Source organism: Pavona decussata, unplaced genomic scaffold, assembly GCF_977016875.1.
Source record: "Pavona decussata unplaced genomic scaffold, jaPavDecu1.1 SCAFFOLD_386, whole genome shotgun sequence".
NCBI lineage: Eukaryota > Metazoa > Cnidaria > Anthozoa > Scleractinia > Agariciidae > Pavona > Pavona decussata.
In genome coordinates, this window is record NW_028145758.1 from 817289 (window position 1) to 845236 (window position 27948).

At 39.1% G+C, this 27948-nt stretch overlaps 3 protein-coding genes across 5 annotated transcripts; 1 reads left to right on the forward strand and 2 right to left on the reverse strand.

Moving 5' to 3' along the window:
• Window positions 1-610: 610 nt before the first annotated feature.
• LOC146451493 (acidic mammalian chitinase-like) lies at window positions 611-11740 on the reverse strand. Of its 2 annotated transcripts, XM_085098779.1 has the most exons (6): window positions 11149-11740; window positions 7314-7486; window positions 6139-6326; window positions 3029-3401; window positions 2528-2889; window positions 612-1047 (listed from the first exon to the last, which is right to left on the reverse strand). In XM_085098779.1, exons 2-6 carry the CDS (start codon window positions 7479-7481, stop codon window positions 807-809), a joined length of 1332 nt encoding a protein of 443 aa, XP_084954905.1. In that variant the 5' UTR covers window positions 7482-7486; window positions 11149-11740; the 3' UTR covers window positions 612-806. The 2 variants fall into 2 exon arrangements, with proteins under 2 accessions (XP_084954904.1, XP_084954905.1); XM_085098778.1 differs by lacking the exon at window positions 11149-11740 and having other exon boundaries at window positions 611-1047; window positions 7314-7792.
• LOC146451494 (MSL complex subunit 3-like) lies at window positions 8879-19104 on the reverse strand. 2 transcript variants are annotated; one of them, XM_085098781.1, is made up of 11 exons: window positions 18950-19104; window positions 18242-18324; window positions 17496-17585; window positions 16608-16701; window positions 15491-15589; window positions 15221-15306; window positions 13887-14170; window positions 13189-13316; window positions 11842-11998; window positions 9445-9529; window positions 8879-9171 (listed from the first exon to the last, which is right to left on the reverse strand). In XM_085098781.1, exons 1-11 carry the CDS (start codon window positions 19061-19063, stop codon window positions 9108-9110), a joined length of 1284 nt encoding a protein of 427 aa, XP_084954907.1. In that variant the 5' UTR covers window positions 19064-19104; the 3' UTR covers window positions 8879-9107. The 2 variants fall into 2 exon arrangements, with proteins under 2 accessions (XP_084954907.1, XP_084954906.1); XM_085098780.1 differs by having other exon boundaries at window positions 13887-14185.
• LOC146451495 (malignant T-cell-amplified sequence 1-like) lies at window positions 19075-26784 on the forward strand. Its single transcript, XM_085098783.1, has 6 exons — window positions 19075-19215; window positions 22703-22855; window positions 23223-23320; window positions 24348-24481; window positions 25181-25248; window positions 26494-26784. The coding sequence occupies exons 1-6, from the start codon at window positions 19205-19207 to the stop codon at window positions 26576-26578; spliced, it is 549 nt and encodes a 182-aa protein (XP_084954909.1). The 5' UTR covers window positions 19075-19204; the 3' UTR covers window positions 26579-26784.
• Window positions 26785-27948: the final 1164 nt, after the last annotated feature.

Consider the following 27948-nt stretch of genomic DNA (forward strand, 5'->3'; position numbering starts at 1 on the left):
ACATGAAACTGTTCTGCTGTCGGAAAGAAATTCTTCATAGCCAGCCGGTATAAGATATATTTTCAGTGCATTTTTAGATTAGCATGTAATCATGGAGAGCAAGCAATCCTTAATAATCTTAAGGCTCTAACTTTATAATGGCTTAAAGGGAGCATACAATTATTGAGGACGAAAAATATCGTAGCGAAAATTTCCTTTTACCGAACATCTCTCTGTAAACATGATCTTGATCCAGAAAAGTAGTAAGATTTTCTAGAAATGCTCGATCTTTTCTGCAAATCACCGAAATAGCTGTCCAGAAATGGCCATTGCCTGCTTCGATTTCCACGCTTTAAGTTTTCCGCTCTAATAGCATGGACACTTTTCAAAATTGTAGACTGGGCCTCCCTTGCTGAATATTGCAAAAGTTAGCTCTCTACCGAAAACGTCAGAGTTCTACCGAATGACAAGAATTAGTTCCGCTCAAAAAAAGAAAAAAATATCACACAAATTGAAACTTAACTGAAGGTTTTAACAAACATTTTCAAATGAAAATTAGCGATAAGAAAATCCGAAGTTTCAACAACAGCATGTCATGCCCCTAGTTGGCTATCTATCATCTTAAATATACATAAGTACTGGTTTGTGACAAGTGTAGACTGTGGGTTAAAGAGTTGAGACTTGCTTAGGATTAAGAGCAAATCAAGATATCACAACTTCCAAGCTACAACCTCTTTATTTTCTGAACATTTTCTCAGACTACAATATTCAGTCATGCGATCTTTTTCATGCTCTTATAAGCATCTCTTTAACCGGCTTTGTTCTTCTTAAGTGCATTCGCACAAATGCGATGGACAATTTCCCATTTTGCAGTTATTTACGCACCACTGATCCATCCCGCTGTTTCCCTGCCAAACCCCTATAGCGTGACAACTTCCGGAACGGGGTGGAGTAGTACTGGGAGGGGTGGGAGGGGTGGGAGGTATGGTGGATTGTCCTGGGGTAATTGGAGGTGTAGGCTTGGTCCCTCCACCTAAGGCTGACTTGACTGCATTCATCAGAGGATAGCTGAAACGAGAATATTATTCAGTCTGGTATTAGGTATGCGAGAGTAGTCGTCCTCTTTTTTCCTTACTTAACTTCTGTTTGATTATTATTTTAATAAATCTCAGCCCAGGTGTTATGCTATTCACATATATATATATATATATATATTTAAATATACGGTCTTACTTTAAGTAAAACACATGGATATACAAAAGGGATGGAAGATTTCTAATTCGTGTGATCACATGACATACTAAAAATTATCCGCAGAGCTTGGTACATTGAGGGAGTTGCCCTGGCTAAAAATATATTGTCTCTCCCATTAACTAGTTTTGAGACGTTTTGTTGATAAGAAATTAAACAAAATGTTGGATAAAATGTGGCAGGAAATTAACTCCCTTCGTTAGCTAGACTAATCTGAAATTTTTCGTGGCCCGCGGAATGACAAGGCAGCGCAGTAGTCATGGTTGGTGGCACGACGACTACAAAAAAAAATCCTAAATCTAAGTGCATTTGAAAATAAAATCATGTGGTTTCCGCAAATCAACCGGCACCCTGAAAGCGCAAATTCTTAGTCGTTTAAAAGTCTTACAAAAAACGATGGAGGCTTAGTATAGTTGGGCCTTGTCAGTACAACGGGCTGTGTTGACATGAACTCTATATATTCTCTGTCCGTATTTTTCGATTTGTTTTCGGTTGCATGTCGTTTGTAGGGTTATTAAATTGGGTAAGTACGTTACCGACAACCAGTTTTGACCGTAGAGCGGTTTCCAATTGAGTGTCGAAAGTAGTTACGTGTTGATTTGGCTTTTACTTTACCACGCTCTGTGATTGGTTGAATAGCAAAACTCGTGCTTCTTCTCAACCAATGAAAAGCAATTCCAACACCAATCTTGACTTACGCGTACGCGTTTTCCCGCGCTTTAGTCCCTTTACATGTATTTCCTTTAATTTGCGTTCTGATTGGCTCATTACGTTGTTTATGTGTGTTGTGATTGGCCAGAGTAATTACTTTGGTTTTGAAAGGAAATGTGATGAAAAACCCAAAAACTCAGGCAAACTCGGAAAAAGAAATTCCGAGTGCTCCTATCAGGTGTCGAACCTAAGACCTTCCGATTACTAGTTTGGATACTCTACCACTGAGCTACAGGAGACTCGTGGGAGCTAAGGCCATTAAACTAGGTTTTTGGGACAAACATCCTACATACTGCTAGGATTGGAATGTCAATGAGTGGCATATGGGCAATGAAAGGAAATGTGATGTAATATTTTACGCCTGGTGAACAAATGAGAATGATTGTTTTTACGACACTCGTTGCAAACCGCTCTTTCTATGTACAAAACAAAAATGCCCTTGTAAATCATATACATAAACTGTTCCGGGTACAAAATTAATAGCTTTATTGAAAAATTCCGTCTAGAATTAGCTACGACGAAATGGGTCGCTTATTTAATCATGGTGTTTAAGAAAAATTTAAGCCGAATCAGAAATCGGAAATACCTTCCTTGATCGCAGAAAGATCCTTTGAAGTCGTCCAGATCAAGAGCCCAGAACATCGCACCCAGCAGATTCTTCTCCTTGATGAGCGAGTTCACTTTCATTTTCAAACTATGCTGATCATCAAACCCGACCCACTGATCTCCCTTGTATCCATATGGGGCTTTCACGAGACTATCCTGCAACACGGTAAGCCCCATCGTACATATCTCATAGTATGACAGGAATCCAGCTTCTCTGGTGTATTTTCCAGGAGTGGCTTTGCCGCTGGTTGGGGCTCCCATTCCATGGTTGTTAGGGTCCTTCAGTCTGAACGCTCTCCCATATGTGGCCAGTCCTAACACGATCTTCTGGCACGGCATACCCTGTGTCAGGGAAAAAAGATAGTTCAAAGCCCATTGTACTTGTGGACTCTAAGTACAGTGGTGGAATGGTTAGCGCATCGGACATACGAATTATCTGTGCTGTACTGAGTTTAGAGACTGAACACCTTCAACATTTTACCTTATCCATCCAATACTGCACTGCGTTCGTCACCGTCAATTTGTCCCCAGGGGGACCCACCAGGACAGTGTGGTGCCCTGTCACGGGATCCCAGCTTCCGTGCAGGTCGTACGTCATCAGGTTAATAAAATCGAGAATTCCCGCCAATTTGCTGACCTCATACGCCGTGTCGATTGTTTTGTAGCCAGCTGACACGGCTGCCGTCAGCAGGAGCCGCGGTTTCCCGCTCTGCGCTGATTCCATCTTGAACGCTGTCAATAACTCTTGGCAAAGGACCGTGAAGCGCTGTTTATCCTCCGGGGGGGAATTGCCGCGATTTGCAGGGTACTCCCAGTCTACATCAATTCCGTCGAAGTTATACTGTCTCAACAAGCTGAGCAAAAACGTGTTAGAGTTAGATTAACTGACGTCACAACGACGTCCCTTTTAAATCTTAGTACGTCGTTTCTCCCCACTCTCCCCCTCCCCCAGCAAAGCAAACCTAGCAAAAGATTACTTCCTTTCACACCTTCTTTTCATTGACAAAATGATATGACTCTTTTCTGAAGGTCTGAGTTTTGAAAAAGAAATAAAAGTGCAAGAGAGGAAGCTGGTGCTGTTTATTATGCTGTACAAGACAGCTCTAACTTTTGAGTTTGTGGGCGAAATCCTAAAGTGTGACCATTCAAATGAAAGCCACTGAGCAGTACTTTTCTGTGGTGCTTTTTATTTTGCTGCACAAGGTGGTTCTAAATTTTGAATTCTACTAAAGTGCGATCATTCAAATGAAGGTTACTATTCTTAATTCTGTACAAGATGGTTCTGTTTGACGGCTCATTTGAATGAAAGCTATTGAGCAATACTGTTCAGTGGTTCTGCTATTATGCGGTACAAAGTGTTCTTAAATTTAATTTGCGTCTTATGCGGTACAAAGTGTTCTTAAATTTAAGGTGGCTTACTACAGTTTTTCCGAGACTTAGTAGCGCGCGCTATGATAGCCTGCCACACGTCAGTATTTGTCGCGCGCGCAAAAATGACGCAAGTAACCTCAAGAAGTAAAAAAAAACACTTCAGCACTTGAAAGGCGTCAAATCTCTTTGGCATATGTAGCGATAGTTTCAAAACTCCGTTCAAACATGTAATCAAGCCTAGGGCCAAAAAAATATGGCAAAAAAGTTTGATAAACATTCGGTAAAAGAGCTCTAATTAACGGTACCTTTCTCGCACGCGATACATGGCGTTACATGAGCGCGCGCTTAAATAAAGGGCATGCGCAATTCAATTCTCGTCCGAGGTTGTAAAAACCTGTCTTTGATCGAGGATTGCTCGAAAACTTACCGTACAACTTATGATGAAATTTTCACGGTTGATTTGTTCGGGTGAATCACGTTTGGAGCCAAAATTTTTGAAAAATCTGTAAGACAGATTTTGAGCTATTTTGGATTTCACATTCTCTTGGTTTGCACAAAAACTGTCTTACAGATTTTTATTTTACTTTGCATGAATGTTAAATCAGACCCAATTTCTTATTCCCGAAATTTTCAGGTGGGGTCATACGGGTAGAATTTGAGAAAAACGTGACTTAACCTACTAGTGCCCAGTCTCTCATTGGATACTCGGTCGCTCATTTTGGCTATTTGTTGACGTTTAATTGTTCAAATTTCACATAGAATCGTAAAAGACTTAAGCAAACAGTAAATAGTGAAGGGAAAAACAGCTTGGAACCTTTTTTAAAAGAGTTAAAAGTTGTGCCCTTATACTCCATTAAAACTGTAGTAAGCCACCTTAATTTGAGTCTAAGGACGACATCTTCATGTATGACCATTCAAATGAAAACTATCGACTAGTTCTTTCCTGTGGAACTGCAACCTCGTTCCCAGGGCCTCTCTTCTTCACATCCGGGAAGTGGGGAGACCCTGGGAATGAGGTCGAAAGTACTGCTTATTACACTGTACGAGATGCTTCTAACTTTTCATTATTTCTGGGAACAAAATCATGTGACGTGTCATCCATATGAAACCTACTGACAGGGCAAAAAACTTCCACTCGTCCGCCCGTCCGAGACGAGTACTCTCGTATCTCGGACGAGTGGATTTTCAAAAGCACTTGTCCTACGGGACGAGTAGAGTTTGCCTAAAAAAAGATGTTCTTTTCTACTGAGGTCTGAGTTCCCAAGCATTTTGGACATTGTAAACTAGCCTGAGTTTCACGAAGTTTGGTTTCTTTTCACGGTAACTTTCCCGTTTTTGCTTCTGTTTTCCGAGAATATCTGGTTCTGTTGTTTCAATGAAGACTGGGATCCACATACCATAAATGGGAATGACAACCTCGTTTGAGACAAGGCTTCATTAACACTTGAACGAAGTGATAACCGTTGTGGCAAGTTTTGTGATTATTAAAGAAGTAATAAAACCTGTAAAAAAATATGAAGACATGTGAATTCGAAAATTCCAACCAACATAGAAAAAAGAATTTCCCTGGGTTAAAATTGACGCGGATAAGAATGAAATGTTCTGCATTGTGTGCCGCAAGTATCCGACAGTAGCCGATAAAGCGAGCCGGCTTTATGGTGGATCATCCGTCACTGGTTTTCGCCGTCACAGATTCTCTTGTGAGTCACGAGAAGAGCCATTCTTATTACTTTTGTTTTCAACGAGCTAAAAACGAAGAAAAACCAGAGCAGGCGCCGCTACAGTGAATAAGCTGCAGTCATCTTAGATCGCAGTTTTAATGCCTCATAGATGTGCTACATTTTCTCAAGTCGTGTATAAAGAATGTGAGTGATCCCCGATGTGTCTGTATGAAATGGTGTTGTATTAAAAAGTGCAAAGAACAACATAAATTGAAATAACTGTTAAAATAAATACTAGAGATTTGGTACAAAACAGATTATACAATTTCTACGTTTTTTTTATGACATTTTGTTATTCACTTTAATAATTTTTTCGGACTAGTAAATTTAACTTTCGGACAACCAGAATCTGAACGTTACTCGTCCAATGGGCAAGTGGAATAAAAAAAAAGTTTTTTGCCCTGACTGAGCAGTACTTTCCTCCGGCGATGTTCGCTTTAAGAAACTGTACAAACGCATTTTTACAATTTCCCTGATTTCAGCTCAAACCCGTCCTCACCTTATTACAGAATCAATGAAGACTTTTCTGTTGCTCGCTGTGCTCACCATGCGGGAGAACGGACTCACTGACCCGGCCTCGTGATTCCAACCACCTACAGCCAAAAGTGTCTTCAGCTCAGAATTCTGCTTTTTCAGATCATTAAACCGAACGTAAATCTTATCATCATTCCACTCGTACATGGCGATCTGGAAAGAACAAAGAAAAGAGAAAATGAATGAGTGATTTAAAATATGGTTGAATGAAGAAGAGAAGGAACGAACGAACGAATGAGAACAAAGGACTGACTGACTGGCTGACTGACTGCTTCGGTACTACTGCGGGCGACGTTACATTCGCCACGACGGCAACTCCAACGAAAACTTCACTTGAAAATTTGCTTCATTTTATGATTATCTAAGGACGGTGCCTACCGAATAAAAGAAGTCTTTTTGTGCAATTTATGACTATGCGGGAAAAGTAGATCTTAGCAAGGGCTATTGAAATTTATAAAGAAAATTTGGGGTAACCACGCATTTTTAGAGAGAATTAAGCAACAATTACTCTAAAAACAAGTAAAATACAAAGCAATGTATGGCGTTTTTTCCCCATTTTTCTTTCTTTCTTTTTTTTTTTTTTTTTTTGGATACCAAGAGCACTTGTTAAGTTCTGCTTTCTCCGCATAGTTTTAAACCGCGCAAAAATATCCCTGTATTGGTAGGCACCACCCATAGGAAACCTGAGTATCTCGAGATGCACAAAACGTACGCGCAGTAACAAAAGTAGGCACCGTCCTTAAACTCGTTCGATTTGTACAAAAACAGCGAGCTACCGTTTATAATTTGGCCAAATTGGTAGGAGCGGCCCTCAAGTTAAGGAAGAGAATGGAAAAGTTCACCGTCTTGTGCTCCACAAAACCTTGAATTTGGTCATTTCACGTTATTGTTTTACAGAGGACGACAATGAAATGTACCAAAATTTAAAATGCACATGCAGAGAAATTGTTTAAAACCTGTCGTCTTGCGGCGTTGTCGTTGCCGTTGCCGTCGTCGTTGCTTAAGTTCCCCAATCAGTAAGGGGTGAACACGACCTCAGCATTCGGTCTCCCTGATAGAGGTATTCAAATATCATTAACAATTGATGTCAGTGGTAAAAACTCAGTATACATTTTAGGAACGTAACCAAAGGATTGGTACCTTGTTTTCCGAGTCGATTTTGGCGAAGGAGTACATAAGGTGAGTGCAGAGGAACGGGTTGATGTCTTCAGGGAAGAACTTTCCACCTTCCGGTCGATACTGTGCCCAGTTGGTGTAGTAGCACCCCATGTGGTATGCATTACTACTGCAGGCTGATGAAACCGCCATTACTGCTAACAACAGTGTTAAGGCGTACATGTTTTAATTGAAACGATTCCTTAGAAGTGGCCACTGAGATACTCGAGTCGGCGATAACATACACAGCCTTGGTGTTTCTCTTTCAAGTTTCCTTAACTAAACTGCGCTGAATTCACAGATCACCTTACACAACAGCTGTATGTACAGTACCCGTTTACGCAACTGGGACAAGACAAGACAAGACAAGATAAGACAGGAGATAGAACAACATGTCCGCCTGTACCCTCGCATCTGTTCAAACCGCGATCTTGTTCCCATCACAGTCGGAAAGTTAAACCGACCTTAGGAGCATAACTGGCTTCACGTAAGTGGTCGCAGGTTGACAAAAAAAAAAACCTCACTGGATTTTTCATCTTTAGGAAAATGCGTTCAGCTTAATAAGTAGTTCATCGTTTTGCAAGATCCTTCAAACTGACAATGACTTTTGTGTTAAGTGATGCTTCTACTTCATTGTTAACATTGTAGTTTTGTGCACATTTAGCTGTTAGATGGTTCTGACAACCACAGTTTTGTTCGTGGCTGTTCTCCGTGAAACTTACCAAAAATTAAACATGGCAAGTTCACTGGTTAGGGTATTTTTGCGCGATTAAGGAGCATCCAACGTTTTATTTCGGTGGATATCTGTTTGGAATGCCTTAATCATATCAGAATGTGAATATGGAATTGTCAGTTAACCACATGTGTTTGCATTAGAAAATCAGCATAAAATCTTCCCGGAAATTATAGTATTACTATAACTACGTCATTGTCAGAGAGATGGACCGAGGACCGGCTGTTAAATACATCCCCGGGAAACTCTTTGATTGGCCCAGGGGTAATCCTTTATTTTCTTAGGGGGGAGAGAAACATATGCGCAGTAGCAAAAGGTCAACCCTCGTATTTTGATTGGATTAAAGAGTTCTTAGACTTGACAGACCGGTTTTCATTTGAGTGTCGTAAGACCAAACCCTTCGTAATTACCCTAACCAATCACAAAAGATGTTAACAGCGCAATGGGCCAATCAGAACTCAGAGAAACAATGTAATCAAGCTGGCCTGTGTAGCCGTCGTTCAGTCCTTTCTAAGCGAGCGTGAGAGGAGAACAAAAGCTTCCGGGGAGGATTAAAAAAAAAACTTAAGCCCTCCCCCTGCTAACATTTCTTCTCCTTTTAACGAGCCTCCCCCGCTTTCAGAAAGCAAGCGTCGGCTACTACGTGGGCTAGCGCCAAGCCCAGGGAAATGCGTATGATTACGGTCACATTGATTTTGGCTTTGTTCTTCATTGGTTGAGAAAGTGGCGCTAACTCAGGGTAGTAAAGCAAAACCAGTCGACTGAAACCGCTCTAAAAGACAACGAAAACACCACCGTAACAATGTGCACGCAGTGATCTGGTGGTTGGCGAAATGCTTTTATTCAAATAAACTCTGGTTTAACAGACAAGGAAAAAAACTCGTTACAATAACTTAGAATCTGTCAGTGATACGTATGAAAAGATATTTACAGTAAAGCAAGTATTTTGCTCATGAAAAGGTCAACTCATCAACTCAATCTTCGGTTATTTTCTTTCAAACTTTCAACGAAACAGTTTTTTTTTTTAACACATGAAAGACGCAATGTCACAGAAGCGAGTTGTAGTAAACTTCCTCTGGAAACAAGGTGTTGGATTTTTCGGCGAGATACCTGAAATTAGGCCAAGAGAAACATCAATTAAAAACGTCTCTGACGCATCAAGCTAAATCAAACACTCGAAACAGCATTTCATCCGATTTCCAAAACACCTTGAGAGTTGGTGAAGAAAAACTCGGCTGCGTCTCGTTTTTCCAACCCAATTCTCGGCGTTTGGAAATCGGATGAAACACTTCGCAATCCTTGAATATGATATATCACTTCTAAATGGAATTCTGTTATCGAGTACTACTGCAATATACTTCTTAGAACTGAAAACTGATTTACCTGAGAAATGTGTTGATATGTTCCAGAAGAACAGAGAGATTACTTTCCGGCATATCTGTTCTTGCCAGCAAGCCGGGAAGTTTGACTGTACAAGAAAATCGAATACAAAATGTGTTACTTACGCAAAAACTCACTGCTGTCTCAAATTGTTAGCTGTGTTACTGACTCAAATTGTACACACGCGATAAAATGTTCTTTGGCAATTTTGTTGAAAATATTCTTCCCCAAAGAAAAGGTACTAATTGTGTGTCCATCTTAATTGGTTGATTGCACGGTACGTCATGGCGGCCATGTTGGTGGTTAGGAACAACAAGATTTTTCTCTGCGAGTTAACCTTCATTTTTATGCAAACTATATGAGCAAATTTTCTTTTGTTTTGGCACCAACATGGTGGCAATGCAATCAACCTACACACAAAAACTAGAAATCCAAGAAAGCATTGCTGAAAGGGGCCAAAGTTTGCCCCTGCGGCGTGGACACAAACCGCGTCCAAACTGCGTTCATCGCGTTTACTACTGCGATCACAGTGTAACGGCCTTACAGCGTGACAACGGAGCTGCTTAAGTAATAGTCCGGATAAGAACTAGGCAAAAGAACAATAGGCCGCGGAAATAGCAGCGGTTAAATGCTTTGCCTTTGGGAAAGAAAAACATGTCATTAAGTCTGCAGACCAATTTTAAAAAAAGTCTTGTTTGAGTATTTTAGTCAATGATGAATTTTTAATTTTGTACAATGATTGATGCTATGATATTTTTATCCTTTTTATCTTTTGTTGGTGATGTTATTAAGGCTATCATTTTCAACTTTATTTCATTTTATTTAGTTAGACGTCTTGCGTGATAGCACCCCCTTGCAGGACTAGAAATATTTGAATTAAGGTTGAATAAAGGTCATGTTCACAGCGATCATAGCTATAAATAATCGTGTGCCAACGCAGTGTTCGCGTGACAGCCGCCAATCCACCGTGCGACAGTTGCGTGACAGTTTTCTGTTTTGGGTCGCCGTTTACCGCTGACTAACGCCTAACGATAAGAAAGAAGTTCTAGAAACGTTCCTAATTCCAAGTATTTACCACAAAACCGCACTGAGGTTCAAAAGGCATATGATTGCGTCGAGGTAATGATTATGTAAAGCCTGTGCAAGGTGTACTAAAAGGAGCTCAACAGCCTTAAACCTAGTTCCCAGGGTCTCTCTTCTTCCCGACCCTGGGAACTTTAGGTGAACAGCCTATCCTTGACATCGTTCGTGCGTATCAAGCACAAAATATATATTTCGTGGCTCAGTGATCTGCCCTTTGCTGATTGTTTGCCGAATAAAGAACGACTGATGTATTTGGTCTTAAACACGGTGAACTACAAAATACAAGTTTGTTGTGTACTCTCGGCTCAATATAAAACAATTCGACAGCGCGATTCGTGCGCCTTTTTATTTCGATTTCAACGACCACCGAAATTGGAACATTTGCAGTCAGTTTACGTCACGCATGACCAGTATTTCCGACAATTCGACTTCCTGAGAATTGTGTATTATTCAGTGAGTGACTGGCAAACTCGGGAAAAAGGAAATCCGAGTGTTCCCATCTAAGACCTTCCGATTACTAGTTCGGATGCTCTTCCACTGAGCTACAGGAGACTCGTGGGAGCTAAAGCCACTTAAACTAGGTTCATGGGACAAACATGCAATAGCATATTAAACAAAGGATACTCAGAGCTCCATTTATCGCTGTATCTTCGTCAATCTATGCACCCTACAGAACAGGAACATTGTGTGCGAAGCATTTGACTCGCCCCAACCCTCCTCTGCTGTCCGTGTCCAAGAAATATGGGAATGGAACGGGAATCGGAAACGGAGAACGAGGTAAATTTTAAAGGAGGGTCTTAAAACGCACGCACAATCTTAAAAAGCGGACCTTAAACATGAGGAAACTTACACATCCCTATTAAAGAGATCTCCTTCTAGACATTCTTGTTCCTATTCGTTAATTATTACTCTTTGCTTCGAAGTAGTTGTTGTGGTTGTTTAAAAAACAAGCAAGAGTTAAGTGTCCTTCCAATTTTTGTCAAGGCATGGCGTAATTCACAACTGATTCTCAAGAGAAACCAAAGAAAATCACTACTGTGACCGTGGTTTGGATATGTGTTCCTAATTACCATAAAATTTTGCCAACTTTAGCCTTGAATTTCTCCAAGAATTATTGATCAATTGAGAAGCCATATCAAACATTCGAAAGTGTGTTTCATCAGAAATCCAAACACCTCGAAGTCGTGTAAAAATACTCGGCTGCGCCTCGTTTTTTCAACCTACTTCTCAGTGTTTGGATATCTGACGAAACACACTTTCAAGTATTTGATATATTACTTCTCAGACTTTAAAGAAAGTTGTGCTATGATGTCTCACCGAATAATCTTAAAAAATGCTCCGGTCCATAGACTTGTGAAGGCATCATGTGCGTGGAGACACTCAGTGAGCTTGGGATGGGTGATGTCGGAAAAGCACTCGCTGGTAAAGGAGCCTCGGGAATGTTTAACTGTATGTCTTCAATCTCCTCAGCTTTCTATGAACGAAAAACAACATGAAAGCCATTTTGTCATCTCATGAACATTAGGGACTTTCAGATTTGACTACGAGTACGAGATTGAGTACGAGTACGACTTTTCAAATCTAGTTTGCGTGGTTTGGATAACCGCTTGTCACACCAATCTTGTTTCTGGGGTTTCCTTATCTGCTGGTAAACAAAGGGAAGGAGCGAGAGTTCTGGGGTTGCGACTGCTTTGAAATTTGAAAGTCGTGCTTCTACTCAATCTCGTACTTTGATCTGACGGTTCCTATTTTCTGCAAGACGATATAAACTTTCAAAGTCCTGCCTAACGATACAAGGAATTCTACCTACGATAAAGGCATTTCAGTCCTTTCAGTGACGATAGATTAGTTAGCTTATGCAACAGGACGGCTGACAGAAGGGGACGGTGAAATATCGTTGTGTGATATTCACATTTTTAGACGATTTTCGACTAAAACTGGTGTTCTCACATCTGTTACAACGTGAAGACCACGAGCGGTAGAAATGTTAAAATCTAGAGTCGTAAATACTTGGATGCCACGTTGGTCACACAAGGACAATTTGCCGTCCCACCACATCAGCCGTCCTGTTGCGTAAACTCCCTAAACTTCCCTATCATCTGGAACATTGATATCTGGGCCGGGTTGTTCGAAAGTCGATTAACGCTAAACCACGATTAAAAGATAACCGAGGTTTTTCGCTCGCTTGTTAAAAATGTTTCTACAAGCTAATTTCAACCTAATGGCAAAGAAACGTCTAAGTCAAAACTGAGGGACAAAAATCTTTTGGAAAAATCTTTTTTAACTAGTAATTAAACTAGTCAAAATTCACGATAGCCCAGGATTAGCTTAATCGGGTTTTGAACAACTGGGCCCTGATGTATAAAAGAACCGATGTGAAAATTCTCCCCCAGGATGTTAGGTACTTCACAGTCTTTGTCAAGCATGACCAACAAAAATATACTCTGCACGTTAAAATGACAAATTTCAGAGTTGACGCCGCGTATTAAACTCGGGCGCGCGAACGATTTTCCGCGCAATTTTCCGCATTGGATTTGAACCTGCACGTTTTTGAAGCCGATTCAAAATCTCGCAGCGTGATTAAAATCATCTTAAAAGTTGCAACGCGTCTCGTGTAACATCACCTTTATGGTGGTTCGCCCGATGACCCAGTAAAGTACTCACCCGCTTTGCTGTGGGTGCGCTGATTTCTGGGATTGATGAGGTGGATGACACTGTTGCAGACTGGGAAGCCTCAAGAGAAGCTGGAGGATTTCTGAGCGTGCGGCGGCGTAATGAACGTTCTTGTTTGGCTGAACCAACAAAAACAAATGCTACATATAAGCTGAGCATAAAATCAAGTGAAGGCCTCACAGTAGCTAATTCAGATGGCTTTCTATGGTATCTTTGTTCTTGTCTGCTGGAACTACTTTCACTGAAAACTTTAATTCAGACAGAGCCTTTCACGGTTATCTTTGTTATTCGGGCTTGAACTGTACTTGAAGCCTGCGAGAGCAGACGCCCTTTCACCGGCCGGGAAAAGAGCTCTTTTTCGCGGAGGGTGAAACAAAAACCGGAAAAGGCGTCTGTTCTCGCAGGTTACTGTACCTTCGACATTGAAACAGGTTGGAATTTTCACTGCAAACTTAACACCGTTCAGACATAGCAGCCTGTTATGGTGCTGAGATGGAACAGCAACTTTCTTTAAGCTTACAGTGCGACGCGCCTTACCGTGGCCACCCAACAAACTTTTTTACAAGTTAGCCAATCAGGAGACGCGAATTTGATTAACGGTCACGCCTCCTTGCAAAGTCCAACAGGCAAGTGACGCAACAATAAAAATAATAAAACTGTTCCTAATCTTCCATTCAGTTTACACCCACCTTCATCCTTCGTCTCAGCTGGACTTGTGAATGCATTACCAAACTCCTGTTTCACAGGTGAGCTTTCCGTTGATGAACTAACCACTCCATACTTATCCTCAAGTTCTATTGTTTTTCCATTTAACTCCTCGTGAAGAGCTTGTTTGGCCAACTCTTCAGGGTGTGGAGCCAGCTTCATGACTGTCTGGTATTGCTCGCGTTCAAAGTTGTACAGCAGAAGGGTCGGGAGGGTAAAATCAAAGTAGATACGAAGGCCATCCATGACTTCTTTGATCAAGTTGGAACTGTCAATAAAACAACTAAACATGAATTAAAAACAGTGAACTAATAAATAAATAGATACTGGTAATTCCATAAATAAACACTGCATACATGTTATAAAAGGAGTGTCCTGGAATTGAGTGTAGCTTAGGTGAAGAATGGCAGGTTGGTATAAAAACAAAATAAAATGAAATGACATAAAATAATCCTGACTGCCCTTTTTTTTTGGACTTGATGAACCTTTGAAAATCCACCCCCACCCCCAAGATTTTGTTTGCTTCCATAACGACAGCCACTTTTTATCTGAAAGTCTTGTAGTAGATGGCTGAGGTTTGAAAGCGTCAGGCTGCCGTTAACAAAGAAATACAAAGCAGAGTAGCCATTCAGAGTAGTACAGTGAAATACCGATTTTCGAACCTCCGGTGGAAACTGAATTTGGTTCGAAAAAACCAGGAGTTCCAAAAATCAGAGTTAAAAATATGACCGAGGCAAATCCAAGGAAAACAAATTTTGGTTCGAAGAATTGATTACGAGTTTCGAAAAATCGAGGGTTCAAATAACCAAGATTCCATTGTGCTAAGTTGTGATTTTTGCCTTGGATAAGCTGTAGGCTGAAAAATTTGGTTGTCGATTCACGCAGCTAACAGCACCTGTTCAACTTTGCGTCAAACATTACTAACAGTAACTAATATCTCATCTGTTATGTTACTATCCCATCTGTTTTCTCACAACTGTATTCAGCATTCTCAAACTCATTAATAATTCATCAAGAGAAAACAAAGAAAATCACTACTATGACCGTAGTTTGGATATGTGATCCTAATTACCATAAAATTTTTCCAACTTTAGCCTTGAATTTCTCCAAGACTTATTGATCATTTGAGAAGCCATATCAAACACTCGAAAGTGTGTTTCATCAGATATCCAAACACCTCGAAGTCGTTTAAAAAAACTCAGCTGCACCTCGTTTTTTCAACCTACTTCTCAGTGTTTGGATATCTGATGAAACACGCTTTCTCGTGTTTGATATATTACATCAATAATGAAATGGCCACTCTATCAAGAAAACTTACCTCTGTCCTGGGTAAAAATCTTTACAATGTTGAAAGTACCCATTAAGAAGTTGAACAACATTGGGAGCTCTAGGAAGCTGTACAAGCTGGTAAAACAAAAACTCATATGTTTTGACTAAATAAAACAACAGACGACTAAAACAAACAGCTGTTCTCTCAGACCAAACTTTTAGTTTAGTACAACTTTAACGTGAAACTGAAACCAGTAAACACAAGCAAGACAAAACTAATTAAATATTTAATTGACACATTTATGTGTAGTTCACCTACCTTCTTTTTCCTTTTAATAAAGTAACAGTCATCCTCAAGTTTTAGTTTTAGCTGGCTGGGTATTTCAATCTCAACCTTTGGTAATTCTGGGTTTTCCACCTGCAAAAAGGAAATTTGTATATTAAAATCATGGTGTCATGTTAGGCCAGTTTGTCTGAGAAAACTTGTGTAGTTTAACTTTGCCCTTGGCACCAAACAGGTTACTTTATGTATTGGGTGTTGTACTACCTCTTATTAACATTTTGCAGCTGACACCATCAAATTGCACAAATTGTTGCTTAGTGTAACAATTGCCCTAAAATGAACATCTCGCAATTTTTTTGTTGTAGCAACCATTGCAAAAAGCATCTAAGTTGGGTCTACTTCGAGCTACATGCAGTGATTGCAACAAAAGCATTGCAAGGAATGTTTATTGTAGGATATGTTACACTCCACAACATTATGTGTAACTTGTGTTGCAACAACTCAACGAAATAGCGAGACAAGTTGCAAGACAAATTGCCTGAAGTGTAACAGTCCCTTTACTGTTCTTCATAAGTCTTGTTGGGAGAATTTATTCAGGCATGAAGAATTTTTTTTTTGGTCATCGTTTCTTTTTTACTTATAACCTGCTTATTTTATAAGTGGTAACATTATAAGGAGAAATAAGAGCACAGGAGCATCATTCTCAAAATGAAGGTAGTTAGAGTTCTGATTCAGTAGAGTTTTGAGCTGATTGCTCCAATCGGTGGCAGATCCAGACCTTCAGGTAAGTGGCAGGGGTGGGAGGGGGGGCACTCTTTTCAACAGTTGACTTGCTTTCTTTGTGAAATGAAATATCTCAGTGCCCTGCCCCTATGGGCCTCAGTTTTGGTCTAAAAGATAAGAAGATAAGGGGGGGGGGGGGGTAGGTGCCCCATAAGTCCCTTCCCTAGATGCTCAAATGCCAATAGGATAGCCAGTGCACCACAGATGGACAACAGATAACCCTTGCTAATGCCCAGGGGTTATAGTCTGTCTACAGCACAGGCTACTTATATGCATATGGTAGCTGCTATGTTCCTTAGTGTATTATATTTTAAAGTCCAACACTTAGTATTAAAAGCAACAATTTTGTGGTCCTCAAAGTATTTCATACCACTTCTGCAATAGATTTGTTTTCAGGTTTATTGACACCATCTGAGTCTTTAGATTCTGAGCCTTGTGTCAGCCTCCTTTTCTTTTTTCTTGTCCTATCAACAAAACAAAGTATATTACAAAATGTTTAAAGATTAAAGTAACAGCTCTACTATATATAACTCCAACATTCAAGGCTTAATAAGATACTGGTAGTGACGGGTACTACATGTGTACAATCAAAATCAAGTACTTCCATTCCCCAGTTTTTACAAATGTTCAAGGTTCAATCAATTAGATCCTTGGATATACAAAACCCCAAAATTTGGCCAATAACAGAGCGATTTAGAATTATGTTCATTTCAAATGGCAGAAATGACCAGGTAACCATATTGTATGTTTCCCCGGGCTAATTATTTGCCACTTGCTGTTTCCAGTTTCTCAGTGAAATTGAGTAGTTTTACATTATCATCAATGGTCAGAATTATTTTGCACTATTCTCATCTGTGTACTGATATTTTCAAGATAACACCAATTAATGCAAATCTCACATTTGCCATTTGCCGTAAAAGCGATTCTAAATCTCTCTAATATTGGTGCTAATTAAAGCAGCTGAGATTTAGCTCATGAAAAGGGGAGTTTAGGATATATTGACAAATATAATAGTAAATTAAATACCACAGAACAGTATTCATGGAAAACAAGTTTCTTTTTGGAATTACCTGTTAAAAGTCTATTAAAAAAATAAAAAATTATACTGACCAAATTAGTGACCCGATGGTCAGTTGCTTGTTAAAGCATTTCATATGAAAAATCAAAAGTAACGCTGTTCGACGTTTCGATGTTTCAAACATCATCAAGAATAAGGAAAACGTTTGACGTCAGGGTTGCTAAAATTAGTGACACTTACTTTAATGCCTGTTCATGGAGTCTAGCCATCAGTGATCTGTTATTTTCAGAATCCTTTAGGACCTGATCCTCTACAACCCAACGATCCCAACTGAAATAAAAGGATCACAAGAAGTCAAGTTTACAACTTACAGCAGTATGCGTAACTGATGCAGTGATCAGTACTCAGCCTGGAATTAAGTAGTTTTCATGATACCATTGTTATATGCAAAATTATGTATGAAATGGTTACTAGGTATAAAATGTCATTTATTTAGTCTTTACAAGGTAGACATGACAGGTGACATGAGCAAAATTATGTTGCTCATGCATACCAAGCAAAAAAGGTATGTGGGGCTAAACTTGTCCATTATAATATTTTGGCTGTGGACTTGAATATCTGTATGTACAGTTGCATAACCTTTGGACACATGTATAACAAGAATATTTTTTCTTTAGATAAGCTGGGCAGAACTATCAATGTTCCTGGTTTTGCTAGCAGGCACTCAGTCTTCATCCTGGTTTTTCATGGAATCTCCATGTTTGGGGGCTCCATTCTTGAAAACTCTCTAGTTTTCTAGATCCTATAGTTTAAGAGGCCTGTTTACCCCTGTTTACTAATAATGAACTTTAGCTGACTCTTCAAAGATTTTAACATCACTATTTTAGCAAGATACTCAGAAGATCCATCCATATATGTGAAGAAAAAACTTATCTCCTTAAAAAAAAAAGAGAAACATTGTCCTTGGAAAATTCATTTTTATTTACCTTCTGTTCCAACCATTAAAATGAATGAAATATTCCGGAACTCTCTTCCCTTTGTCATCTTTAGTGATATCAACCTCTAAAACCTGGTTAAAACATGACATCACAAATCTCATTAACACAGTTGAAACACACTTTTTAAATAACCACAAAATTGAAATCTAATTAGCACTTAAGTCTTACGCTTAACAGGTTTTTCTTTCGCTGCGTGATTATAAATTTATTGAAGCTTACTTTATTTCATATGTGGTTCAATTCTCACAACAATTTATTTCCTTCCAAGAATTGATCAATAACAAAAATATCTCCTTACGTCGATCAAATAATTCAGCATTTCTCGATTCTCACAGACATGGAGAAAAACTGCTTTAATTTTTAACATTCGATTTCCGTTGCAAATCGGTTTGCCGTTATCCGCCAAAATAATTTGATAACAGAATTAAATTCACCCACATCGGATTCGATCGGAAAGTCTTGCCATCAGTGCTAAACTAAAACAAAATTTTGCAAGTCTCTCATTGCAAAGATTATGCGCTCAATGACTATGAAATCGAGCCATGTTGTTACACGTGGTAAACAAATTAGTCACGCCAGCAAGTGATACATGTACATGTCAAAAAGTCTTAAGCCATCCAATTGCAAAGTGTGATAAAAAAAAAAAAACCTCTAACCTCCACCACATGAGAAACAATACGTCGCAAAGAAATTTACCTTTGATTCGTACAGTACCCTGGCCTTGTTTGGATCAGGCTCGTAGCAAAGAACCTTCTCTCCGACGACATATTTTGGCACCGGATTGCTTCTGGTCTCACGACCAGTCGCCATTTTGACTTGTTTTGAGTTCTCAGTGTAGGGTACATAACGTGTACATCAAACAGCTGATAATAGTGATTGCGGGCGGAGTTCCTTTTGGAAGAAGACCACTGAACAAAGTGAGCCCATGTGGCCGAATACTTCTGCTGGAGTATGTTCAAAAAGTAAGTTAAATTTTAGTTCATTTTGCTCTTTTATCTTACTCATTCAATGCAGAACATTCTTTGTACTCTATTAAGTTTCTCTTAGTAAGGACGTGCCTTTAAAAAGTCCGATTTTCCCATGGAAAATTTTGTAGAAATACTATCACCTCTATCGACACCTCTATCCGGATTTTAGTATTTAAAAAGCTTCATGTACTCCAAAAATAGCAACTACTGTACTACTGCTAGTTTAAGTTAACTTAAATGAAAAAGGTGTATCATTTTTTTGGCCCCAAATAAGTTTTCTTCAGTGAAGATAAAGGCATATGCCATATAGAAACGTCAGATCCATATTAATGTGAACTAATGTCTGGGTCAATTCCAAAAGCGATCATCCCCCCCCCCCCCCGGGCAAACCCCCGGGCATTTGACTTTTTTAAAAATGCCTGATCAAATTCCCCTCAATATGGGCCGATGTCTAGGTCAAATGCCCCACTGGTTGGGGCTGAAAAGTCATCGTGTTGGTTTTTTTTTTTTTTTTTTGTATTCGCTAGCTCTGTTTATATAAAAATCAACGAAATTCATACATTAATAAATTTAAAACAATTTATTATTAAAGATAATGCATAACATCACATATGAAACTCAACTAACAGAGAGTTTAACGATATATGTACCGATACTCACTTTTCTTTTATATTAAATGTACATGAAGTTTGCTAATACGTGTGATAACAAGAACAATGATAAAAAACACTATGTTATGAAACCTAGACATGCCAACAAGTCGAGCTTCGAACGCCAAGCAAAGGGAGAACGAAGCTTGAGGGAACTTGGACATCCCTCTGAAAATGAGAAGCAAAGGGCAATATGTAACCCCGCCATGCCAAAAACAATCTCAGATATATTTGTTGGAACGCCTCTCTATGGTAGTATTAAATGGCTTACTACATTAAAAACTGTTTGACGCAAAATATACGAGTAAATTCTGGCTGTGAATAAAGCATTCCGACAATTTATGCGACCACTGACCAGCATTTTTTCGACGGGTCAAATGCCCGATGGGTCGGGTTTCTATTCGCGTCAAATGCCCCACTGTGTGGAGCCGAACAGGGGTCAAATGCCCGGGGGTTGCCCGGGGGGGGGGGACACTATTTAAGGTGAACACTATTTAAGTTGTCTCAAAGTTGTATCAGGGTAGGACACACTAGGGTACATGTAACATGAAGCAGGGACAGGCTCCTTTTGTGCACTGCATAGTAGGCACATTGCAGGGTTGGAATAACGATATTGGTTTATATTTATTTGTTCATTTCCATTTTGTTGTGGGTACAGTTTGGAAGAGCATGCGACCCATGATAGCACCTTTACAGTCAATCCAGGTCACGCGTGAACAGTAATTCCAAGAATGAAATGAACATTCGAATTTCTCTTTGTAATATCCGACGTATGAATGAAATGTTGGACATCTCTCTGGAAGTTGTTCCGAAAAAGATGCATTAACTGAAAAAAAGATTCAAAATACTTGGGAAACAATTGTTATTCTTGAAATATTCAATTTTGCAATGTAAAGAAAAATCCATAGCTTTATACTGTCAATAAGCTAGGGAAATTTATACGGGAACTCTGAAATCTCGTTGGCGATTTTGAAAACTGACATGTAAATTTCAAAACTTCGTTCAAATTTCAAAAATATCGTTCACGCGTGACCTGGGTTGACTGTAAAAGTTCACTTTGTTCACATGTTATGATTTATAAATTCAAACCAGCTGAATTTCTTGACAAAATTTTGTCCCCGAGTCAGAACTGTTTTGTAAAAATGGGAACATCATACAAAAAAGTGAATTGTCCCTGCCTCATGTCCCCTAGTGTCTCCTGATCTTTACCTTTTGATACCGCACTAGTGACCAGTTGGTATATGTATTTGTTTCCAAATGTCTGGCATGGTAAATCTGTCAAATATGAAGTACATCTAAATTCACAGTTACCTGCATTCGTGGACATAAAGTGCTGTCCAACCAGAATAGCTCCCAAAAGAACACAAATACTATCTATTCCCATTCCGGAATACCGTGTAGCATGAACATTTTGCGGGAGTTTTATTTTGCGGATTGGCGATTTTTTGTGATTTGCGGGAACAAATGTTTGCAGTTCGAGATGACTGAAATTTCTGGTGGGAACTAATTTTTGCGATGCTCTGGTTCAAGTAGCAGAATATTTTGATGGAAGAAACCTGAATAGCTTTTATTGCACGGTCAATTGAGTCACAGCTCACTCTAGTTACATATTAGAGACATATCACTTTAATACCTTACTGCGCAAAGGGACTGAACAACAACAAAACAAAAAGCCTACCCCTACCATTCGCAGCCAAACACTGTTTCGTTGATACGGTTTGCCACCACCGGAATTAGCGCATTTACCGTACATTATTTTTTAAGAAAGCAGTATGAATGTTTGAATTACCGTAGCTGAAACCTTCCAAGGCATACAGAGGGGCTTTTGAGTGAAAGATGCAGCTAGCATATTTAGCGTATATAACTTTTCGAGACCTAATTGGGAGCGGCCTGCTAAAATTATGGAAAACTATGCCCTACTGTAATGCAATGACTGACAGACTCAGTCGATAATAATAACACTCTTGTTCAGTTGAAATTCTGCACTTCTGCACTTCTGTGCAGGCCGCTGCAGAAGCGCCACTTAAGAACATGGTTGGTCTGCTGCACGATTCAAGTCTGTGCGTTCCTTCAGATGACCCATTCGTGCCAATCTAATTTACTGAATTGCTTTACTCTTGAAAGCTCTAGTTGCTTTTTTCAGAGGAAAATCATGTTAATGTTCATGTTTAAGTTTAATGTATATCGCTCCAGTAGCATAAGTCTATTAAAAGCGGAGTTTTTAATTTGACTGAAGGGAGTTAATTTTTGCGGCGTTTTATTTTGCGGGTGTTATTTTCTGCGGGAACAAAATTTTGCGGATCGAGCTCAATCCGCAAAATCCGCAAAAATTAGAACCCGCAAAATTTTCATGCTACACAGTAGTCCCAAAACAACACACCCTTAGTTTTTTGTTTTTGTTTTTGTTTGTTTTGTTTCTTTCTTTTGTTTACTTGAATGGGTTACCCTTTTCATTGACTATAGCTTTAAATAACATTTATTATTATTATTGGTGCATAGTTTGAATTATTTACCAAGTGGTAAATAAATGACTTCATTATATCTCTCAGTAAGTATGTGCAGTGTGATTGGTCAATTTTGTAGGCCTTACTTCACTGTACAGCACGCTAAATTTTAAAAGAGTTTCTTTCCTGCATCCCCTATTAACCTCAGAGATATAATGAATATCTGTAAGCTATGGATCCTTGTTTTGTCCCGTTGATTTATGGCCCATGTGCTTAGTGCGCTTGTGCCATAAATCAGTGGGAGAAAACTTTGTCTGTAACATACAGTACAGAAGTCAAACTTTGTTAGTAAGAGGTACAAACTGAGCTAACAGTTGTCTCTGTTAGATTTCAGGCTCAAGAAGCCGTTTCAGGAGTGAGTCAAGTCAAGTCGTCCATTCAGCGAGGAATAAAAACCAAACTTGTGGATCAGTTTCCTCCAATAGTTAATTACATAAATGAAATACTTCCCAAGAAGGAACCACTAGTGGTTGTAAAATGGTCAGTGGAAGTTGTTATACATACATGTGCTTACAATAGTAGCTATAAGTTGTATTTCATTAGAGAGGTTGATGATCTTGATGTCAATTTTTCCTGACTGCATTAATCGTCCCCACATGCAAGGAAGGTCTAAATGTATTTTAAGTAGTAATGTGCATTTACAAGCAAAGGTGTATAGTTTACATGTATATGTGGATGGGTTGAGAGAGTTAAAAAGATGTCAAATTTTTCAGAAACAATTGCTTATTTTTCCATTTCGCTGAAAGCTTAAAAATTATATAATAATAACAAAAGTAAGAGTAATTTGGCACTATTACATGTAGTATAAGTAGTAACATGAAGTGATCTTTTGGTTTATATTTTTCAGTCATGAACATATAGAAATATTATCTGTAAATCAAGAACTCCTCTTCTTCAGACAAAGGGAAGGAGACTATTTGCCATCACTGAGACTGCTACATAAATGTAAGTGTTGATAGTAATTTACAAGAAGGCAGCAGGAAGAGTGAGCCTTTTACGGCCCATCCATTCTAACATTTATACTTTTAGTGCCCAACGAATTTACCAGACGATGATTATGCCAATATTCACGTATTGCGGCTATAATGGTCTTGGTTGGTTGGAATCCTGTAAACGTACATGTATGATCCCCTCCGTTGAGAAACAAAGCCTCGGAATCATTTCCCCAAAATGCAGTCCGCAGAACTGCGATCTTCGATTTTTAACAATTAACAACTTTTTACAAAAGAAAGTGTGCTGTCTTGTATTTGACTACCTTAATGGAACTGCATGTTCTCCATTTAAGAATTATTTTCAACGATTGAATCATAACCATGATCATAGAAACAATGGGAAAGCAGCAAAACTGCCCAAGGTCAAACTGGAATTTGCGCGGCGTAGTTTTTATTTTTTAGGTGCCTTGATATTTGTTTCTACGCCTTTAAGTTTGAGAAACATTAATTTTAGAGTATTATTCAGGAAAGCCTTGGATGATTATTACCTGTAAATTTTTACTGTAGTTCTAAATTAGGGCATGTTTTGCTTTTACATATTTTAGTTATTCTTATTTGTAAGTTTTTAATTCTCATTCAACAGACCCAAAATGCGTTAGACCCTTATCACTCGACAGCCATGTTGAGTCTCGAGGGAATAAAAAGCTTTGTTTTCACACAGCAAGCCTCGGCCAGATGCGAATTCAGTGCGAGGCTAGCCATGCAAAAACAAAGGGTGACAAGGGTCTATTGCATTTAATTTTGGTTTCAGTCCAACATGCTCTCTGGTTTTCTCATTAATCTGCAACAATACATAATTATGAAATTTTCGCTTTGATTCAGCAAAAATGTGTTAACTTATTTCATATCAGTTGTGTAAACTATAGAATGCATAAAGTGCAACCTCATTTCACAGTACAATATTAAACCCTTTTGCGCTGCTAAAAAAAAAAGACATTGTAGCACTCACCCTAACATCAGAGATTTTTTTTTAATTTTAGATCCTCTTATCCTGCCACATCAACAGGTGGACAAGGGAGCAATAAAATTTATTTTAAGTGGAGCGAATGTGATGTGTCGAGGTCTGACCAGTCCTGGAGCCAAACTAGCGGACTTGCCTAAAGGAACTGTAGTTGTATCCTTGCTTTCTAGCACCATTTTAAGCCTGTGTAGTTGAAGAATTATGCTGCAATAACTGTGGAACATACAGTTGAACACACATCTAATAATTGTTAGCATAACTCGTTTCAGGCCTCTTTCTGCACATACACTTGTTTGTATCGAAACGCCTTTAAATGTATCGAATCGTCTTTAGATATGTATCGGAACGACTTCTGGTTGTATCGAAACCACTTGTATCGGAACGACTTTTGTATCCTAACGAATTGATTCCGCCGAACTCACGCCAACTAGATAGAAAAAAAACCCACTGGTGGCGATCTCTGCCTGCACCCCCCCCCCCCCCTCCCCCCTCTTCCTTAACTTCAAAAGATGTGTGTCTTTATTGGATAGCCACCCCTCTAAATAAATGACAGTGAGATTCAAACCTCACTTTTCTTGTTTATCTAGCAATGCTATGCTGACTCTTGCTAGCTGAATGTTCCTGTTCCAATTCAAGTTTTAAAGCCCATAAAATTTTCTCGGTACTGTTCATGAGATAGGAAGTGTCTTTGATAAGTCCCTCCCCCCCCCCCCCACCCCTTACCCCAGACAAGATACGTCCTCTTCTAGCAAACTTGTTATGAACAGTTCCCTTATTGCAACAAACGTTGAAAGTGAATGGTCCAAGTCCTGTCCAGCGATATGAAGTTTTGTCACCTTAACAACTTCCCAGGCAATTACTGCTGAAGGAAAACAACACGCGATAGCAGTTGGCAAGATGACAATGTCAGCTGAAGAAATGTAAGTAAGGCAAACAAAACTTGCATTGACTGCAGAAGAAAGGGGTGTTACTATCACCGTTTAAGAGTCGTATATGTGAGAGCGAGTTGAAACTCCAGGTTTCAAATCAGCCTAACCTACGCTGATTGGAAGAAGCGCCTTGCTCCTGACTGCACATAGCAGTTTTGAATTGATTGTCAAAAAGCCAAAACTAATTTATACTCCAACCAATCTCAACTGACGGTATCGGTATCGATATGAACAGAATACCAAATATCGGTAAAATATCGAAATCGTATCGAATCGATTTGAAAAGCTGGTGTGGGTCCACCCTTGATTAAAACCAAACGACTCTGAGCAATCACAATTGACGCAATGAACCAATCAGAATTCGAAGCAAGTACATGTAACTGGTGCCAAGCGCGGGAAAACGCGTGTGACGAAATCACGATTGGTTTTCGTTTCATTTGCTTCTCATTGGTTGAGAAAGTGGTATGGTATGGTATGGTATGGTATGGTATGGTATGGTATGGTATGGTATGGTATGGTATGGTATGGTATGGTATGGTATGGTATGGTATGGTATGGTATGGTATGGTATGGTAACTAACTTTATTTAGACATGGTGAATCCTTCAGCAAATATTAAAGAGATAAAAGATACAAGATAACCAAAATCATACCTAACTAAACTAACTAACCTAAACAACTATTAACCACATACTAAAAGCTGCTTTACAAGGATGCCAAGTGGCGCGAGTTTTGTTGACCAATCACAGAGCGAAGTAAAGCAAAACCAAAGCAAACGCGAAATGACTTTCGACACTCAACTGAAAACCGCTCAAACTAAAGCTAAACCAAGGCAACGGAGAAATTAATTCCGAACCCATTAATGAAACATAAACCGTTTGCCCTGATTATAGAAGTACAGCATTTTGAACACGTTTGTCGGCCAATCAATCGCCGCGTGGAGAGCAGGGATGGCGCAGTGCTGAGAGCACTCGCCTCCCAACAGTGTGGCTCGTGTTCGATTCTCGGTATTGACGTTATGTGTGGGTTGAGTTTGTTGTTGGTTCTGGTCCTTGCTACGAGAGTCTCTAAGTTCTCCGGTTTTCTGCCCTCCCCAAAAACCAACATTTCCTTATTCCAATTCGACCTGGAAACAGTGGATGTAACAGCCACCCTGTGAAAGCTACTAAAATACCTATTTTTTTTTTTTTGTTTTTTTTTTTTTTTTTGTAATAACCACATTGTTTGTCCTCAACAGACGGGAAACCAACAAAGGCATTGGTATTGAGGTAATACATTTCCTAAATGACGGACTGTGGCAAATGAAGCAGCTAGAAAAATAAAACAAGTATTCAGCGAAGGAAGGAGTTTGTACAAATCTTGAATGTGCTGGACAACATTGGAAATATTGCCGAAATATTGTCATGACTGACTTAAGAGCTCCTAAAATCATCTCCAAAAGCAGACTTGCAAAGCGAGCTACTTTATGAGAAGAACGAAGGACTTGTATAAAATGCCAAAATAAAATTACATTTTATCGTTTTGTCAAGTTGGTGTCAGTGGATTGTCTTTTTCGTAAATCATGAATAGCGTGTATGATATCTAAGCAGTAAACCCTTTTACTATATACGGTTATTGAGTCCCCAACAGCCAAAGTGGTATTTTGTCAAGGATTTTCCAAGAAAATATGCATTTAATTAAAAAGGAGTTTACGAGACAAACGGCTACCTTCAGGTAACTGCTGTTATTAACTTAGCTCTGCATCTTTCGTTTCCGGAGCTTCATTTTCTGAATTTACACTTTGTAAATTGCTAAACAAAGGCGTTTCGAGAGAAGATGTATTTATGAGTATAAGTGTTTAAATGGACTCGTTGAGCATGATATGAACTTTATAAGAAAGCAAGAACAACATGATTATAATACCAGAACTAAGCTGAATCTCAGACTCCCAAGTGTCAACAGGAATTGGGGCAAACAACGGACTGTATTTCATGCCATCAAGGATTTTAGCTCGCCTAGCCAGACGATCCGTGAATCTGAATATTTTTAAACGTAACCTTTTTAAATTTGTAATTTAAATGAATTTCATGCCATCAAGGATTTTGACTCCCTTAGCCAGGTAATCAGTCAACCCGTGAATCTGAATATTTTTAAACGTAATGTTTTTAACTTTGTAATTTAAACGAATTTCGGTTGATATCTTGTACATTTTAATAGTTCAGTTTTACATATTTTAGATTTTTAATGTCTTTGCGAATTGTGTGTATTTTGTATGTTGTATTTTTTTTTTTTTTTTTTTTGCGATCCTTTTTGAAAACCATATTTTGTATGAAAAAGTCATCTCAATAAAGATTTTTAAGGACGGAAAACCACGCGGTTCGCGACATTTTGTGTTCAGCTGAACAATGGGTCAAGGGAAACGGAAGATTGGAACGAGATAAGATATTTGTAGCAGTTGTCTATAACATCTGACCAACCACCATTAACTGTAACATCAACAAGTTGAACAATGAACGCCACTGGCATTGAAATTACTCTGAATAAAATTCTGGCAGAATTTCGAGGAGACTGAGCCAAAATAAAGTGACAATTTTACCCGCTGAGAAAAGATAAATTTTTGTCTGAACACCGTAATTCAAAGCCACTTACAGTTTGAATTAGGAAATGTAAACTTAAAACGAGTAAAACACTGAAGCAGTTGTATCTCCAAAAC

Bases quoted from the DNA above. Each gene is read 5' to 3' on its own strand.
- LOC146451493 (XM_085098778.1), bottom strand. From the start codon at position 7,511: ATGTACGCCTTAACACTGTTGTTAGCAGTAATGGCGGTTTCATCAGCC. The intron at 3,402-6,138 runs GTGAGGACGGGT...GTTTTTGCTCAG, and splicing joins TTCATTGATTCTGTAATAAG to CTTGTTGAGACAGTATAACT. The intron at 1,048-2,527 runs GTATTTCCGATT...TTCTCGTTTCAG, and splicing joins TCTTTCTGCGATCAAGGAAG to CTATCCTCTGATGAATGCAG.
- LOC146451494 (XM_085098780.1), bottom strand. From the start codon at position 19,063: ATGGCGACTGGTCGTGAGACCAGAAGCAATCCGGTGCCAAAATATGTC. The intron at 15,307-15,490 runs GTAGGTGAACTA...TTGTTTTACCAG, and splicing joins TTATTAAAAGGAAAAAGAAG to CTTGTACAGCTTCCTAGAGC. The intron at 9,172-9,444 runs GTAAATCAGTTT...GCCTAATTTCAG, and splicing joins CATATCAACACATTTCTCAG to GTATCTCGCCGAAAAATCCA.
- LOC146451495 (XM_085098783.1), top strand. The intron at 22,856-23,222 runs GTCAGTGGAAGT...TATATTTTTCAG, and splicing joins CCACTAGTGGTTGTAAAATG to TCATGAACATATAGAAATAT. The intron at 23,321-24,347 runs GTAAGTGTTGAT...TTTTAATTTTAG, and splicing joins ACTGAGACTGCTACATAAAT to ATCCTCTTATCCTGCCACAT.